Raw genomic sequence first — 17243 nt, forward strand, 5'->3', positions numbered from 1 at the left:
GATAAAGAAGAAGGGAAAAAAAATTAAGAGAGGGAGAGAGTCTCGGGACAGAAAGGAACACCCCAGAAAATGGGGGTAATCCTGCAACGTGTCACCCCATAAATGGCCCATGATGGAGAAATATCTCCAATTCTGAAATTACCTAAATGCCCTTAACATTCAAAAATTCGTAGAAACTTCGTTTTAGCTCTGAAATTCCAATTCATTCATGCTTACTAGTTCGTATCGACGAGTGCAAAGTGAATAAATTAAAGAATAATTATTACATGTCACGACACAAGAGTCAACGAAAGTCAACGTTTTCACCGCTAGGGGTATTTTTGTAAATTTAACTAATTAAAACGTAAAATCCAAGACGGGTTGTTATAGAGAAGAAAGGGAGGAAAGGGATTTCTGAATATATTGATTTCTTAACATGTAAGTAATACAACAATTTGAATAGACCTGGCAATTTCTTACATGACCCATTAACACAACACGAAATAATGGGTTTTAGATCGACACAATAACTAAATGGATCGTTATAGGGTCACACGATAAGAACTCGTTAATGACGGGTCCTTAACAGGTTTACATGAGAGTGACGCGTGGGTAACCCGTTTTGACACGTTAAGAAAAAAGTTATTTTGTTGATTTTAATTGTTAAACTACTTAAAAAAAAATTAAATTAAAAAAATAAAAAATAAAATAGTGTATATGTATATATTGTATATTAAAATATGTATTAATGTATTATTATTCTATATAAATTTAAAATTTTCAAGTTTTATTTATTTTTATAGTATACTATAGGCAATAAGTGAGATTAAAAAATTATAAAACATATTAAAAATAAAAATATCAAGTTATTTAAAAATACCAAACACATTAAAAAGAATATAATACTTAATTTACAAGTGCGAAAATTATGAAAAATATGCAAATGCTTGTGATCGCATCATGTACGCTTTGAGGATGGGTACATCGTCGTTTGATTTTTTAAAATCATACAAACCCTCATGAATAGTATTTTTAAGGGGGGAACTTTAACGAAAAGCTCCCGGTACTGTTCACTTTAACGAAAAACCACATTTTTACACTAAAAAGTCAATCCTGGTACTATTCACTTTACCCTTTATTTTGTCCTTATCATTAAAACTCAAAGTTTTCAAGCCATTTTCATTAGTTTTCCTTTTTAAGGGAGTTCAAACTAAACCAATATCATTTATGTTGGTGATTGATGAAAATTGAAGGGTTTTACTGTAAAAAAAAAAGAGCAAGGTTTCTGCAACCTTGAAACACAACTCCTTTCATTTTGCATATCCTTGAACATTTGGTATTTTGTAAAGGGGTTTTTTTGTTTTTGATTGCTCTGGGTTTTCCAGGTCTAGTCATTTTCTTCATCTTTCTGTATTTTTTCAAATCGGTCTTGTTTGATTGTCCCTAGTTTTCTGGTTTTAGTCTTGACTTCATATTTATTGTGGGTTTTTGTCTTTCACAAATGGGTTCTGATTGGAAGCTGTAAATCTTGAAACTATGGATTTTTCACAATGAGTTTTCTGGTTTTTGAATCAGGGTTTTGATGACAGCAATGGGATCGATAATTTGGTATCGATTCAACTAGTAGAATTATCAATTCCGGTGAGTACTTTGGCTCTGTTATCTTCATCATAAGCTCTGACCGGTGAGAGCTTATGATGAAGATGACAGAGCCAAAGTACTCACCGGAATTCAAGGACGGGTCGGGTTGGACTGCTCTTTGCCACTGCAAATTTCTTAAACGGCATGCCTGGTATTGAAGAGAAGAGAACTCTAGTTTTGTACCTGATTTGGTTCTGGTTGTACAGTTCTAATTAGCCTGCCATGTTAGACCGTATTTGAGAATTAGCCCCCAACCCAGCCACATTCGGCTGGCATTGTTGTAAATAAAGCAAAATCAAAACAAACGTGAATAGTGCATGCCCTCCCCCCTACTTTAGAATAGATACAATTCAATAAGTCCAAAGCTATGAGCATTCCTCTCACTCCTGTTTGTGGTGAGCTTAACACACACTGATGAATCAGTAACATCTTCCTTCAGCACCTATATCTGCCTTCACTGCCAAACCTATTCAATTTGATCTATTCTATGACAAACATCCTCTATAAATTGCATGATTGGATCATAAGAGCAGAAGCTATTACTCATTCACATTTACATGTTAACCCGTCTTAACCACTAAGATTACATATATTCAAACATATAATTGCATATCCAACACAAATTTAGGAATACAATCAAAGAACGTGAACACCAAACTTTGTACATGGTTTGACTACTTGCCTGCACCTATGTCAACACTCAAAGTTCACTCTAAAGCACAATACTAAATCAGACTAAAGTTTTACCGTGCTAAAGCTGCAAACAGGGAACCTTGGAAATTAATATTGTTGTGGCATGTGAATTCCCAAGTGGTATTAAACCATCAACCATCATAAGATAGCTAATGATGAAAAAGAAACTGAATAACAAAAAACAATGATGCATTTGAACACAGAGAAGAACCTTGTTTCAAAATTATACTACCTAGCAACAGAAGAGCAAAACAATAAATGAAACAGCCTTCTAACACTCTTATCATAAATAGAGAAGCAACAAAACATGGAGAAACAACCCAGCAACAGAGGGATATTCAAATGATGAAAAGCAGAAAAGGAACCTGAATTCAACTTGTTGAGAAGGAAACAGCAGCAAAGCACGAAGAAAATAGAAATGAGCATAGTGCAACACCTAAGTTTAAAAGACACAAACCTGACTCTAACAGTGTACAAAACAGTGCACTAAACAGACCTATCCTCCTAACACCCAACTAAACAGGCTATAAACATCCATTACAATTTTATTGAAACAAAAAAATGTCAATCACAGTTTTAACAAAGCAAATGAGAAACAAACAATGAACAATAATTTATGAACAGTGTTTTACCTGTTGAATCAGAGGACAAAACCGAAAACCCTCTCCTCTCCCATACCTCCCTCAGACATCCTCTGCTCACCAACCCCGTGGGGTAACCCGTTAACCCCAAAAAACACACAGCATGCTCTCTGCCCTATCTCTCTCCCTGTCCATCCGTCCCTCAAAAAGTGGGAAAAAAATCTCTAAACCTCACTCCCACTCATGAAATCGAGGATCTGCAGCAATGGTGCTGAGATACCCACTCCTTCCTCTCCCTCTCTCTTTCGCTCCGTCTGTCTCTATCCATCTCTCAGAGAAAGCATGGCCTGCCATCCCCGAAACCTGCACTGAATGACAGCAAACCCAAACCCACCCCAATCCGTCTCAAATGCACAGGACAAAATTACCCTCCTAACTTTTAATAACTACCTTCCAACCCAGCCCCAAATCCCACGGTTTTGTTGTAAATAAAGCAAAATCGATGGGGGAGGAATTGACCTCAAAAGACAAAATCACCCTCTGAATTTTTGAGAATTACCCCCCAACCCAGCCACATTCGGCTGGCATTGTTGTAAATAAAGCAAAATCAAAACAAACGTGAATAGTGCCTACCCTCCCCCTACTTTAGAATAGATAATTTTCATTCATTCATTTGTTTGTTTGTTCGTTCATTCGCATAGCAGATCGAAATTCATTCATTCCCTTCCCCTTGCTAATTAGATGCACTAATTACGTAATAAGACCAACTTTATTAATTTGAGTAGCAACTAGCAAATGCCGAGCGGAGATATATAGTATAAATAATATATACACGATGAGTCCAGTTTTGGTAGAATCAGGTTTCTGGAGGACTGTTTTGTTGACTTCAAAATTTCTTCAACACATCATCCGAACCAACATAATCTGAAATTATTTCTCCCTCCGGAAATTTTAGCACCTTTTCTCAACTGCCCAATTCCTTCTCTGCTCCAAGGTTGCTCTTCCTTCTTCTCATAGCTGCCTAACTGAACGGTCCCATTAGTCAAGCTACTAGACCATAAAGGAGTTCCTTTCTCTTAATGATTGGATTTTAACTTAACCGTTGATAAACGTGCTCGTTTTCTATTTGTGACACATCATTTGATTTGCAAATTTTGCCTACAAATTTAATCTCCTTAGCATTACTCATAAAGAAGAGATCGATCCCAGACCGGAAATCCTAGATTCCAAGATGGCAAGAATCAGCCTGTTGGCGCTTTGGGATACGGAACCCTTTTGTTGTTGAGTTTTCAAACTTTGCTCTCTCCGAGCTTGAGGTTTCTCCAATTTGAAGGTTAAAGAGTCTTGGTGTATGGTTTCCAAGGAACTCATTGTAGAGATAGAGAGAGCCTTCGCCAATTGGGGGTTTTGGCTATTTATCAGAGTTCTCTATGGCGGGAAAAGATGCCCTTTCTTCCCACGATATAGATCATTATCATTTGAGCATAAAAAAAAAAACTCCCCAAAAATAGGAAAGATTAGCAATTGAGCCTGCACGATATCGCATGTTTTAAAACTTTGTTAAACGTGTGAAATATATTAAAATATATTTACATCCACACCAAAATCTATTTACATCCTTTTGTTTAATAAGTAACAAAATATAAATGTTTGTAGAAGTGTAAAATTCAGATCCATTGGGACAAATGTACAAGACCTTGTCAGTTGTTGCTTGTAAGGTAACATGATCTCCCATTCTCAAGATCTGCATCATGTGGAAAACTAAAAGTGAATGCAAACCTACTGTACCAAAAAATAGATGAAACTAAGGGCTGGTTTGGTATTGCTGTGCTTTGAAAAAAAAGCTGCTGTGAGAATAAGCGACTGTGCTGTGAGAATAAGCGACTGTGAAATAAATCAGCAGGGTGTTTGGTAAACTTTTTTGTAAAAGTGTTTTTGGAAAAAAAAAAACAGTCTGATAATGGATCTTTTCATTAAAGGAGCACTGTAGCTCCGTGTGCTTTGAAAAAAAAAACCAGTTTTCCAAAACTGCAAATAGCAGCTTCACCTTTTTCCTTTGATTTCAGCTTATTCTCACAGCAGCTTCCAAAATAAGCCTTTTTTTTCAGTTTACCAAACACCTAAAACCCTCACAGCTTTTTTTCATGGGTGCTTTTTTTTTAAGCACCTCACTCCCAAACCATCCCTAAGCCAGAATGATCATGTATGCAGGACAAAAGCTTGTTGACCAAATAACCAAACTAATGACCATAAACAATTTGACATTGACACAACAAAACAAAACATAATCAACCACATATTATTGCGTCGGACTGAATTGTATGCAACTGAATTAATTTTTGAAATATGGATATACCGCCTCAATTTTGTCCCCCACACTTTGTAGCTTGAGAAAGTTACCAGCCTCAACATCAATCTTGTATACTCTAAAATCATTTGTACTTAAGTCGTCATTATCATCATTCATCATCATCCCATTCCTCATCATCAACAATTGCTTCTTGCATGTTTTGGGCTTCCTCCTCACCTTAATGATCATAAGTCTCGTTAACCTCTCCTTCATCATGATCACTTGCTTCTTGCATGTTCTGGGCTTCCTCGTCATCATTGTCGTCATTGTTGTAATCATCAACGTAGCCCTTACTACCTTCGCTTTCATCCTCATGATCACTTGCTTGCATGTTCTGGGCTTCTTCTCATCGCCATCAACAAGATTTCCTTCCACTTCTTGATCATTCTCATCATCCGCGCTTCTTCTAATTCGAAAATAAAAAAAATAAAAAAACATCATTTAGTTGATGGATTACCAAGACTTCGTTGTTGGTCGATTCCAACAAGCCCTTTGGCCTAACCCTCCAATTCTATGGATTGTTGAACCGTACCAAGTTCGATTTCACTAATTTGGACGTTTCTAATAGAAACCACTTTATGTGGAATACAAAACGTGAATCTCCACTTGACTATCAAGAAGCTGAGAAATCATTGAAGCCAATAATGGCATAAAAGAGCTGAATAAGCCTCCACCATAATCTTCGTTCGAAGACTTATGCCCGAAGCATTACACATGGAAGTACCTCCCGAATGAGGATTCCATGGCTCTTTGGCTCGCTTCTACGGACCGTTTAATCATGAAATATATTGCTTGAAGCATACCATGATTACGTCCATGAATGAGTACGATTCTGAAGTTTATAAATTCGATCGAATTTTGACTGAAGAATACTTTTCTCTTCCTTCCATGTTTCAAACTCGCTCCTAAAGCAACAATGTAGAAAGTGGAAGTTTACCAAATTCTCAAATCTGATTACTACCACAAACATGAGAGAAAGGTATAGACTCAACTTATGTTGGAGTCTACCGAACGGTATGGACTCAGTTTTGGTGGTATAGACTCAACTTATGTTGGAGTCTACCGAACGGTATGGACTCAGTTTGGTTGGAGTCTACCAAACGGTATAGACCCAGTTCGAATGGAGTCTACTGAATGGCTTAACCCAATTTGGTCAGAGTCTACCGAATGGTGGTGCCTTGTTTCGGCAGGGATGCACCGAAGGGCATGCTCTGCTTCAGCAGAGGTGCACTAAATGGTATTGCTTTGCTTCAACAAAGGCTTACCGAACAAACCCCTCCAGCTTTAGCTAGAGCTTACTGAACCCAATTCTGGATCTCTCTCTCACAATCTAATTTCGAGTTTGTGTTTTAAGACGTATGGTAGAATCAGGGCCTGCCAAAGTGTGGCATCATGCCCGAAGCATGATCCTTGGTACCTAAGACCTAAAACTTCAAGAATAAGGGATAATATTTCCAAACCTTAACCCTACAGAATCTACTTCCTTCTTGATGGAATAGATCGTTGGTTATGCACTTGTTCATGCCCCTACCAATGTCATTGAGGAGTACCATTCTCATAGTCAATATGTGAGACTAATTTTGCTCCACTAAACACCGTTGGAATAGCAGAATTTTGACATGTGTGGCCTTGTTGGCCGAATCCCCTCAGTAAACCATTTACTTTGTGAACATTTTTCCATGTTCTTGGATTCAAGTTTGGTGTTTGTTTTTCGTTATGGATAATCTTATTGATATTGTCCTCAAATACGAGTTAATTGAATCATGTTTCTTGTATACATGTGACCAAATTCAATTAAACACGTGATTTGGCACGAATGTGGGACGGTTAGTTGTCTGGATGAATGCGATACTACGCACAATAACTTTACCCCTAAATCACTTCTCTAACAACAACTTCAGGTCTATCCAACCTGATTAAGAGCATTGGCACGCTCCTCATTGTATGAATGGTACTATATTACCATTTAAGAGACCTTATATTCTCACTGTTCTAGGTTTTTAATGATATTCGAGATGACAATGATCATAAATGAAACCACTGAAGGAAATAAAGTGAAATATCTTTGCACCACCTCCAAAAAGTATCCTGAAGCTTTGATTTGGGGCCAATAGGTTATCTACCAATTGGGGACACGCCACATATGGCCGGCCTGGAGCCGGGTGATTCGAGCAGTTTACTTGCTTTGGCATAACCATTTGAGACACTTAGGTCAAACAATGATGCTACGACGTAGCTCCTTACCCGAAGTAAAGATTTTGTGCCTACAAGCATATTTTCCCAAACCTGCTCGTTGTGGGAAATTGATTTTCTAAATCATTCCTAACAAAATACGAAATGACCCTCTTTTCACAGTGGATTCAAGGGAATATATGTGGACTAATCCAACCAAAAGGCGGACCATATAAATACTTATAGTTTTGGTTGATGAATCGACAAACTGGTCACATGTTTATCCACACACATTGCTACTAAACCTCATGGCTGATTAAGGGTTCACCACCCTACTTATCCTTTAAAGTATGAGAGACTGGATAATGCCGAAGAGTTTATATCGATGTTTTTTTGATAAAGTATTGTATGTCTTTTAGGTTTATAATTGAACATTGAATTCTCATGTTCACCTCAACTAGCCTCGCATAATGATCATAAGCGCAATTTAAATTATCGCCCGGACCTTGGTGAACGTACCAAGTTTTTGGTTTCTGCCTAGGGCTATGTAATCTTGTACGTGGTTATGTTGGTCCACCTTAAGGCTCATTACCACCCAACCTATTCGACGTTACAGTTGGTTACTGGGTACGAACTTGACGCTTCATATTTACGCATTTGGGTGTACATTCCATGTGCCAAGTTGCATCGCCGCAACGTACCAACATGGGTCCTTAAAGAAGGATGTGAATCTTTGTCGATTATGATTCTCCTTCACCTTAGCTCTCTTAGAGCCCTTGCTATCAATCTCTTTACTGCTCATTTGCAGATTGTCACTTCAATAAGACAGTCTTCCTGTCGTCAAGAAGAGATATGAACGTCAACATTCCTGTAAAACGGTGCAAATTTACGTGGACATTGCCCACTATGTCTCATCTCGATCCCCATAATGTACAAGTGTGATAAGCAAGTGTGGTGAATTTTAGCTTTCAGAATGTTGCTCCAGACGCATTTCTCTAATCTAGCTAAAGTGACGATATCATATACCAACTGCAAACATGCCTACAAGGATAGACGTACCTAATGGACGTCGAGTCAACATTCTTGAAGGGTGTGTCGCCCCTGTTGGACGATCTGGTATACCAACAAATAGCCAATCAATATGTTCGGGCCTGGAACACGACATATCACTCGGTTCATAGGATTCACTTCCCTAGAAGAGGAAGATCACAGCACAACAATGAATCCATACTTGATCGCTGTCTCAAATCAATTTCATCTCATGAGATTAATCCGGATTATTCTCTAGACTTTAAGTTCTTGGTCCAATATACTAGTTTGGATGAGAAAATGGAATTGAAATGAGATTACCATTGACGATGTTTTCACTTATATGGTAGCTATCAACATAAATGAGAAACGATGATATCGAACCGTGTTCCGTTGATTAAGTGACAATGTAGAACTGATTGGACAACCTAAATTACAATCCAGGTTAAATTCCTTACCAAAATGTGTTTTGGACCTATCGTTCCTACAATGCCCAAGGTAACCCCATTGTATTACAAGTGGGAAAGGAATCATAATGAGATGAATGAAATAGTGTGATATGATGCACGCCTTATGACACAAGGTTTCTCTCAAACGTCCTGTGATTGATAGCAGCATTATGAAATGTGGTTAGTGTTTTCTCCATGGGGATATAGATACGGAGATTTACATGTAAGTTCTTGAAGAATTACATGGACTGGTTCAAATAGTTCCAAAATGTGGAACACCCTCTCAACTTGTTTAAGGCGTTCACATATGGATTAAAGCAATCCGACAGATGTAGTATACCCATCTAAGAGATCATTTGATCAGTTAAGGATATGAAGTATGCCCTTGTGTGTTAAACTATGAAGTTTTATTTTGAATTGCTAGAGTTACAGTTTATGTTAATGACATGCATCTCACTAAGACTCTAGAAGAGCTTACGGAAACTGTCTCGCACCTGAAGACGGAATTCGAGATGAATGATCTTGGGAAAACTCATTTATGCCTTGACCTGAAGTTCAAGTGTTGTTTTGACGATACTTTGGTCTACCAGTCAAACTACACCCCGAAGGTGTTACCTTAGAGTATACCTATGATTTTTCATACGCTATATACAAATGAGACCCTTGAAGAGGTTATGGAATCTAAAATTCCATATATAAGTTCAACTTTGTGCTTCGTTGTACTTAATTCATTGTATTAGACAAGACATCTCATTCGTTATTGATCTATTGGTAAAGATACAGCACCGCACCTACACGCAACCACTGAATTGGTATTAAAGATGTACCTTGAAGGTATTACAAATTTGGGCAAATCCCAACGCATCTCAAGTGGATCTAACCCCCCCCTAATCCTCGAAATGATGCTTGCCTTGTTTGTTATGCTAACAGTGGTTACTTATCAAACTCGCACAAGGCAAAATCCCAACGCATCTTAAGGGATATCGCAATATCATGGAGGTCCATAATATAACCTTAGTTGCGAGACATGGTTAGGACTTCTTGTTGAGCATATTCGAAGTACTTGTTATTTTCATCCATCGTTGAGTCCCAATGACGATCCATGAAGACTATGCTGCATGTATCCACCCGACCAAGACATGATACATCAACGAAGTCAACGCCAAGACATATTATGTCTACATCACATCAGCAAAGTATCAGGAGATTAAAGTCATGCAAGCCGATCCCAAACAACCTTGTTGACCTTTACATGAAGTCACTGCCAAAGTCAACCTTCCAGAAGCGTGTCCGAGGAACTGGTATGCCTAACTATTCGTATGAAATGCTTGAAGTTCTCATTTGGAAGTTCTGTCAAACTCAGGGGGAGTATCGAGAAGTATACTCACTTGATCTTAATGTACTTTTTTTCCCTACAATTAGGAGCATTTTTCCCAATAGGTTTTTGCTTCCTAACTAGGTTTTAATGAGGCACCCATCCTGGGCTAGTCATACCCTTGTGAGCTCTACTATTTGCGTCCAAAAGACTTATAGTTTTGACTTAATGCAACTTCTCACTTTTCTCCTTAGTCTATGGGTTTTTCTCCCACCTTAGGTTTTACCATAGCAGGGTTTTATGAGTTTTACCTTTTATGCATTCTTCCGTTAATTTGGAATAGGAATGTGATTGTATAAATCCTAACATATCTAGGATATCCTTATGGGATTCTACCTTATCTCTTAGACTAGATATTATCCTATTAGAGTTGTAATTCTAAAAGGGTAAGGAATTAACCTTCCCTACTACTATAAATAAAGGCACAATGGGGTGGAATAGAACACACCTCACAATTACACATGACAGCTAGGGTGTGAATCCAAATCTTGATCGAAATGGGAATGGGAGCACCAATTTTAGTTTTAAATTATCTTCCTTTTAAAATTTTATGTTTAATTTCCTTATAGATTTTATGTTTTTCAGTTTTATTTTATTTTTAATATTAGTTAAAATCCACATAAGCATCCATGTCATTTAATGAATAAATTAGGATCCTAGGATGTCATGTAATCTAAAGGTTAAAAAGAGTGTAAAAATGTTTGTCCCTTTATACTATCCCATCTCTTCTCTCTCTATGCTGCACCCTCTGTCTCTTTCTAGCCTTCATAATTGTTCAGTAAATTATGCCTACAACACTAAGCCATTATATCTGAGACATAAAATTATTGAGATTCCTTATCGAGGTGGTTTAATTATTGAGGTAATTTAATTTAAGTAACCATATTAATTCAATTAAAATAATAAATTATGTTTAGCACTATAGCTCTTTGGCCCCCTCGGTTGGAAATGGTTTTTTGTCACAGGGCTATGTTTGGCATGTGGCCCTCTAGCCCCTTGGTTGGAGAGGGTATGAAATATGGCATGTCACTGTTCATTAAAATATTAATTTGTTGGAGAGCTATGAGATCAAAGAGAGCCCTCTGACCCTCCTTCAATTGGAAATGACCTTATATCCCCGAATCTCACCAATACCTAGCAAACTTGACCCTAAATTACCAGGACTTATTAGACCATCACCGACTCTTTTTTATAACTGTCGTTTTAAGTACATATAATTACTCAATGTTTAGAGTTGATTTTAGATTGGCCCAAAACCTATTAAAATAGTCTAAATAAATACCTAATGTTTTGAAAGTAGGAATATCCATTAGGATACTGGGTAATGCAGACACCAAATTTGGTAGACTAAATTTTGTAAACTAAATGACATGGAAGTTGATGATTGGATTATTACTTAAATGTTGATTAACGTACTTATTTCTTAATGGTCACATATTATTTAGTTTGCAAATTTAGTCTACAAATTTAGTTTACGTAGCATTACTCTAAGAATACTAGTATTAAGTGACAGCATTAAGTAATGGCATTAACAAATATACTCAAGGGCATGTTCGTGTTTTAACTGTCACTGGCACGTCATTTGTGAAGCTTTAGAGGAAGAAAAAAACACAAATAGTTTGTGAATTTTTAGAATTTTTAGATTTCATTCCTCGAGCAACAAATAACTCGCCTGGGAAAGATTTTTCCATGAGTACTTGTAGAAGACCAGAGAGCGAGAGAGAGAGAGAGAGAGGCAGACATTCACTGATTCAATAGTGCAACAAAAGGCGTTTCTGTGTAAATACATTCTCAACGGTAAAGACAATTTGGATTCCCAGCTCAGATTTTATACAAATTACGTGTAGCCTCAACAACAATTGTCAACTGGCAATGGTAAATTATGGACTATCACTCATTAGTTATTAAAGAGTTGATCCTCATGATCCCCGGCCTCCTCGCTGCTTCTTTTCTTCTAGCGCAGTCGCTTCGTTCAACATGTCAGCGGCATCCTTGTGCATGTCCAGCTTGGCTAGAGCAACTGACTGCATGTAGAAGGCTGTGGGCCACTCAGGATAGACACATTGCGCTTGCATTGCATCTCGAAGGGCAGCATCTGGTTGCTCATTTAACAGGTAGCATAAACTGCGTCGGGCAAAAACAGTTGGCGAAACCATAGTTCCAACATCTATGAACTGCGCCCAAAAAGAACAAAAGGAATGACTTCAGTGAGCATCACTTCTCAAGGCCTTAGTTCAAGATTATAACTCGATGAGCCCATAACTAACACAGAAATGAAACAAAATGTCTCAAAGAGCTATGCCAATCAACGAAAGGTTCCTAGTCAAAAGTTCAGTCAATTTATTGGCCGAATTCCAGCCCACAAGATCAAAAATATAAAAATAAAACATATACACATGCGCAAACAACAAAGTTATACCTGGGAGTAACACTCAATGGCTGCTTTAAAATCTTTGTCCCGAAATGCATAATCCCCTCGTTTCCTTGCCTCCAACATGTCTCTCATCTGTTGAGTCCACTCTTGGAAAGATAACTGAATCCATACAAATTCAAAAAAGATATCTTAGTATAAATTGAATGAGCAAGGATATGCAAGACACTCTAGTACCACCAAACGTACCTCATTGGTTCCTTCATCATCTCTGTAGTGCGTCATAACCAAGATCTGATGGATTGCTGTGAGGTCCATCCGAGAGCAGGCGTCACCCATAGCAGAAAGGGGACGTTGTGGGGTTGAAGGCGCTTCTTCATGCTTTGGAATTCCAAGCATGACATAAGATGGAACCTACAATCCAGAACCTTGGTAATTAGATTTTTATTGTGAAGTAGCCCTCCTTTATCAACTTACGAGCACAGCCGAGTGTAGAACACATATGATCCAATATTAGGTCATCAGATAAACGTAGTTTTGGCCATATAAGAATATATGGATGCACCACAGAGGAATGCCCTAAAAGAGGTTAAAGGCATCAGCTATGGCGAGGATGCCAACCACAATCCATATAGGCACTGTGCATGCATCATTTTCCAGTCCATGATACTCCACTATTTCAAATATAGTGTGAAGTGATTCCTTTTGCACCCAGCCATATTAAGCCATCATAAAACAGCTTATGCCAGGGACATACGAAGTCACTAGTACAAAGCCAAGAATAAGGCACTGAGAAAAGAATAACAGCTTCGTCCATAAACCAGACAATTTAATAATCCTATAAGGGAAAGTCTCTTACATCAGGTTTGGTCTGCAGTGGAGCGAGTGTTGCAACAAGGTCCTTTGTATTAGGCCGCTCTCTAGGTTCATATTGGAGACATTGAGAGGCAAGATTAACAACTACTGTTGCTTCCTCTGTAGAAAATTTCCCCTCCAAATGTGAATCCATTAACAGAATGATATTTTTCCCTCGTATCATGTCAAGTGCCTGTTTACATGATATTTTTTCAACAATGTAAACATTGTGAAGTATGATCATCTTACATGAGGGTTAACTCTAGATAATAACAGAAACTGGTAAACAACTCAAAGAGCATGATGGACACACCCAGCATAATGAAGTATTGTTGAAATTCATAATCTGGATACCATGAAGATGATGATGAAAAAAAATCTAATGTGATGAAACGGAAAAAAAATAAAAAATTTATAATCATGCAAATTAATAAAAACTATGATACCAGTTTTGCAATTAGATAAAAGGAGTGTTCATCAAGTATCAAGAGATGGGTGAATGATATGGAGAGGGAATCAAGTTATATAAAACAGGGATTTTGTTAGCTGATTATTTGTTTCCTATAACATCCAGTGGTTTGAAAACAACTGATGCTCAAATCCAACATTCAGGAGAGATTGAATACTCAAAGATTTTTCTGCATATCTTACTCCAACAATCAAGTTTAGTATAAACAGATCCGCTACAGATTATTTGTAATCACTTTGAGCGAACAATTATAAGTTCACACACTCCAACATGAATATAGTATAGCACTAAAGACTCTAGTTAGAATAAGTAAGCAAAGGAGTAGGACACACTAGCTGTAAAATGTGCATGCCACACATTTATAGCAGTCCACTTACATGACTTGGAGGGATGTGCTTCCCACTAAGCAGATCTAGAAGGACGGTGCCAAAGCTATAAACAACACTTTCTGGAGTGACCCTTCCTACAAAGTAAATAAACAACCAGGTAAAGTCGGCATATCTCAAGCAGGAGAAGTTGTTTAGATAGGAAAACTAGAATAGTGACAAGAAAAATGATCAAACGGATAGGTAATATCTAGGCTAGAGAAGTTATTACCATTTCTTAAATATTCAGGTGGCGTGTAAGCAAGATTTGTGCTGTAACTCTTCCCATCCCTACTATTTCTCATCAAGCCAAAACATGAAAGACGAGGATCACCATCCTACAAGTCCATTCGAATACTACATTATCACCCTAAAAAGTAATGAACACTAAAGTGGCTGAAAACACATTTTAAACTAAGATGATTGAATTTGAGAATCGAATACCTCGTCAAAGAGAACCCTATAAGCATTCAAATCGTGGTATAACGGGCGGCCCTCGGTACTGCAATAATCTAAAGCTTCAGCAATATAAAGAGCCACTCTTAAACGCATGGCCCACTCAATGGTTTGATTCTCCCCTGTATGAACATGCGGAGCCCAAAAATTAATTTTTGACAAACACAGCAACTAATTCTAAATTTGGAGGAACAAAACTCAAAACATTGAATTGATTGCTTATGCAAAACTTAATAAATTAGCAGTACAAAGACAAGCACGGTACTGGCACACTAGATAACAAAGTATACTAAAAAGTAAAAACCACCTCCCCACGACTTCTCCAAATGAAAAGAATGTTTAACATCATCTGGGATTAACAAAACTACCAGGTAAGATTAGTGGGCAACTAAGATCAATGACCGACCCATTAACAAAAAAAAAAAAAAAAAAAACAGATTAATGGAACGTTTCGTGTTGTAGAAAACTAATGTCAATACCATCTTGCATTTCAATGTTTGCTTGTTAAAAAGCTATATATTTAGAGGTACTTCACAAAGCGGCCACTGAGAAATCTTAGAAGCTGAGCTAAAAATAGCATTCTTAATAAACCAGGAGAAGTCGAAAGACGAATAGTAAATAAAGATAGTTTTTGTTTGGCATACAGTGGAACAAATGCTTAGCCAAAGTATCAGTAGGCATGTACTCAGCAACAAGCAGCCTCTCATCCCCATCACAGCAATACCCAATCAAATTCGCAAGCCGCCGATGCCGCAGCTTCCCCACACCCCAAGCTTCCTCCTGCAAAACCAAAACCCACAAATCATTCATAGACCCAATTCACAAAACGATTGAAAACCCACTAAAAAATACCAAAAACTCAAAAACCCAAATGAAGCAAAAGCACAAAAGCCAAGCTCACCGCAAACTGCTTGGGATCAGGCCACGCCATCTTGGTGAACTTCTTGACGGCGATCCAACGGCGGTTCTGCAACCGGCCCTTGTAAACAAGATTAGGGGCCTTCTCGCCGCTCTCCGAAACTATGTAGTCAGAGCTGAAGTTGTTGGTGGCGGCTTTGAGGTCGGCGAAGGAGAATTCGGAGAAGGGTGGGGCTCCGCCGGTTTCCGGGTCGGATCCGGAGGTGGGATTCGTGTGGTGGGTCGGGGTCCGGCTATTGTGAGCTAGATGCTGGGTTTGGATTTTCTCTGGTTGTTGGTTCTCTGAAACTTTGGATTCACAGCAACCCATGACTTGGTTTTCTGTGGGGGTTTGAAAATTCAGTGAGTATTTGAGCTTCTTCGAATCGGAAAGATGGAAGCTTTTTAGAAGACAACCATGAGCTGGTCCCTTTCTGACTCTGCTTTGAGTGCCTAGTGGGTTAGAAGAAGAAGAGAGAGAGAGAGAGAGAGAGAGAGAGAGAGGACAGAGAGAGGTTCCTGGCAGTTTAATGTTAGAGGTTATGGTACTTAAAGCATTTTCCAGTTGCTACAGTTTAATTAGTTACTACCCATCTATTATTTCCACTAATCACTTTGGTAATTTGATTTTTTTTTCTTTAATTTTCCCTAAAAAGATAAAGCTTTTGTTATATTTCCTTGTGCAAAAAAAAAATATGGACGCAGGACAAGAACCTTTTGATTCAATGTTCAACATTCTAATTATATTAATTAATCATGTTTTACGAAATTTTGATGAGATATTATGCAAATTTTTAGTAATAGTTTTACGTTTTTGATCCGTAATCAGTGTCGATGCAAATTTCCGCCGTCTTCAATCTTGACAAAAATGCACCTGCGAAACAGTCAACACCTTTGATCAAATACCTAAGCCTTACGCGCCCACGAAGTGGGGAGGGGTTAGGCCAATGGATCTCCGATGCCTAAATAAGTTTCTTTGAGAGAGTAAAGTGTTTAGGGCTTTTTCAAGGGTAGCAAAAGCTCTAAAAATTTGGTAGAATATGGTGTATTTATAGGGATAGGGCCGGCCACAATATTAGGGTTTTACCATACACGTGGCGGCATCCTATTGGCCAAGGTGTTTATGGAGAAATATTCTCAAAATATTCTCAAGATATTAAATAGGAAATAATATCTTGAGATAATGGTGTAATTATCCCTAATTTATTTAAATTGGTATTACTTACTTGATTGGAGTCAATCCTTAATTGAGAATGTATTAAAGATAGGATTTGGGTAATTAATCCTTATCTTTAATTTCTTGCCAAGGGCAGGTGAGCTGTGGGCAGTCGTATTCAGCTGCTGGGATCTTCAGGGGTGTGAGTTGCGTGTGGGAGTATCTAAGAAGCCTGCCCATTTATTGAGGGCAATCTTGTCTTTCTTGAATAAAAGTATACGTGTCGCCTCTAGAATTTTTGAGACTATTTTAGGCTCCACAAATGCCCACACACCTACTGTGCTGCACGCAAGAAAGGATAGTAAATGTAGAAATCCCAAATTGCTTGGGCTTGTAGAGTTATTT

The 17243-nt window shown here is 38.0% G+C and overlaps 1 protein-coding gene across 1 annotated transcript; it reads right to left on the reverse strand.

The window, feature by feature from the left end:
- Nucleotides 1-12019: 12019 nt before the first annotated feature.
- Nucleotides 12020-16212, reverse strand: LOC126620870 (serine/threonine-protein kinase BSK1-like). The gene is made up of 9 exons (XM_050289185.1): nt 15687-16212; nt 15430-15565; nt 14774-14907; nt 14562-14667; nt 14342-14427; nt 13500-13688; nt 12890-13054; nt 12689-12802; nt 12020-12443 (listed from the first exon to the last, which is right to left on the reverse strand). The coding sequence occupies exons 1-9, from the start codon at nt 16011-16013 to the stop codon at nt 12189-12191; spliced, it is 1512 nt and encodes a 503-aa protein (XP_050145142.1). The 5' UTR covers nt 16014-16212; the 3' UTR covers nt 12020-12188.
- Between the last annotated feature and the right edge of the window lie 1031 nt (nt 16213-17243).

This window comes from Malus sylvestris, chromosome 5 (genome assembly GCF_916048215.2).
Source record: "Malus sylvestris chromosome 5, drMalSylv7.2, whole genome shotgun sequence".
Classification (NCBI taxonomy): domain Eukaryota; kingdom Viridiplantae; phylum Streptophyta; class Magnoliopsida; order Rosales; family Rosaceae; genus Malus; species Malus sylvestris.

What these genes read in the sequence shown, in the direction of transcription:
- LOC126620870 (XM_050289185.1), bottom strand. Translation starts at nt 16,013, where the DNA reads ATGGGTTGCTGTGAATCCAAAGTTTCAGAGAACCAACAACCAGAGAAA. An exon ending in GGCTAAGCATTTGTTCCACT is followed by an intron (nt 14,908 to 15,429) that starts GTATGCCAAACA and finishes ATGTTCATACAG; the next exon opens with GGGAGAATCAAACCATTGAG. An exon ending in AGCACATCCCTCCAAGTCAT is followed by an intron (nt 13,689 to 14,341) that starts GTAAGTGGACTG and finishes TCATGTAAACAG; the next exon opens with GCACTTGACATGATACGAGG.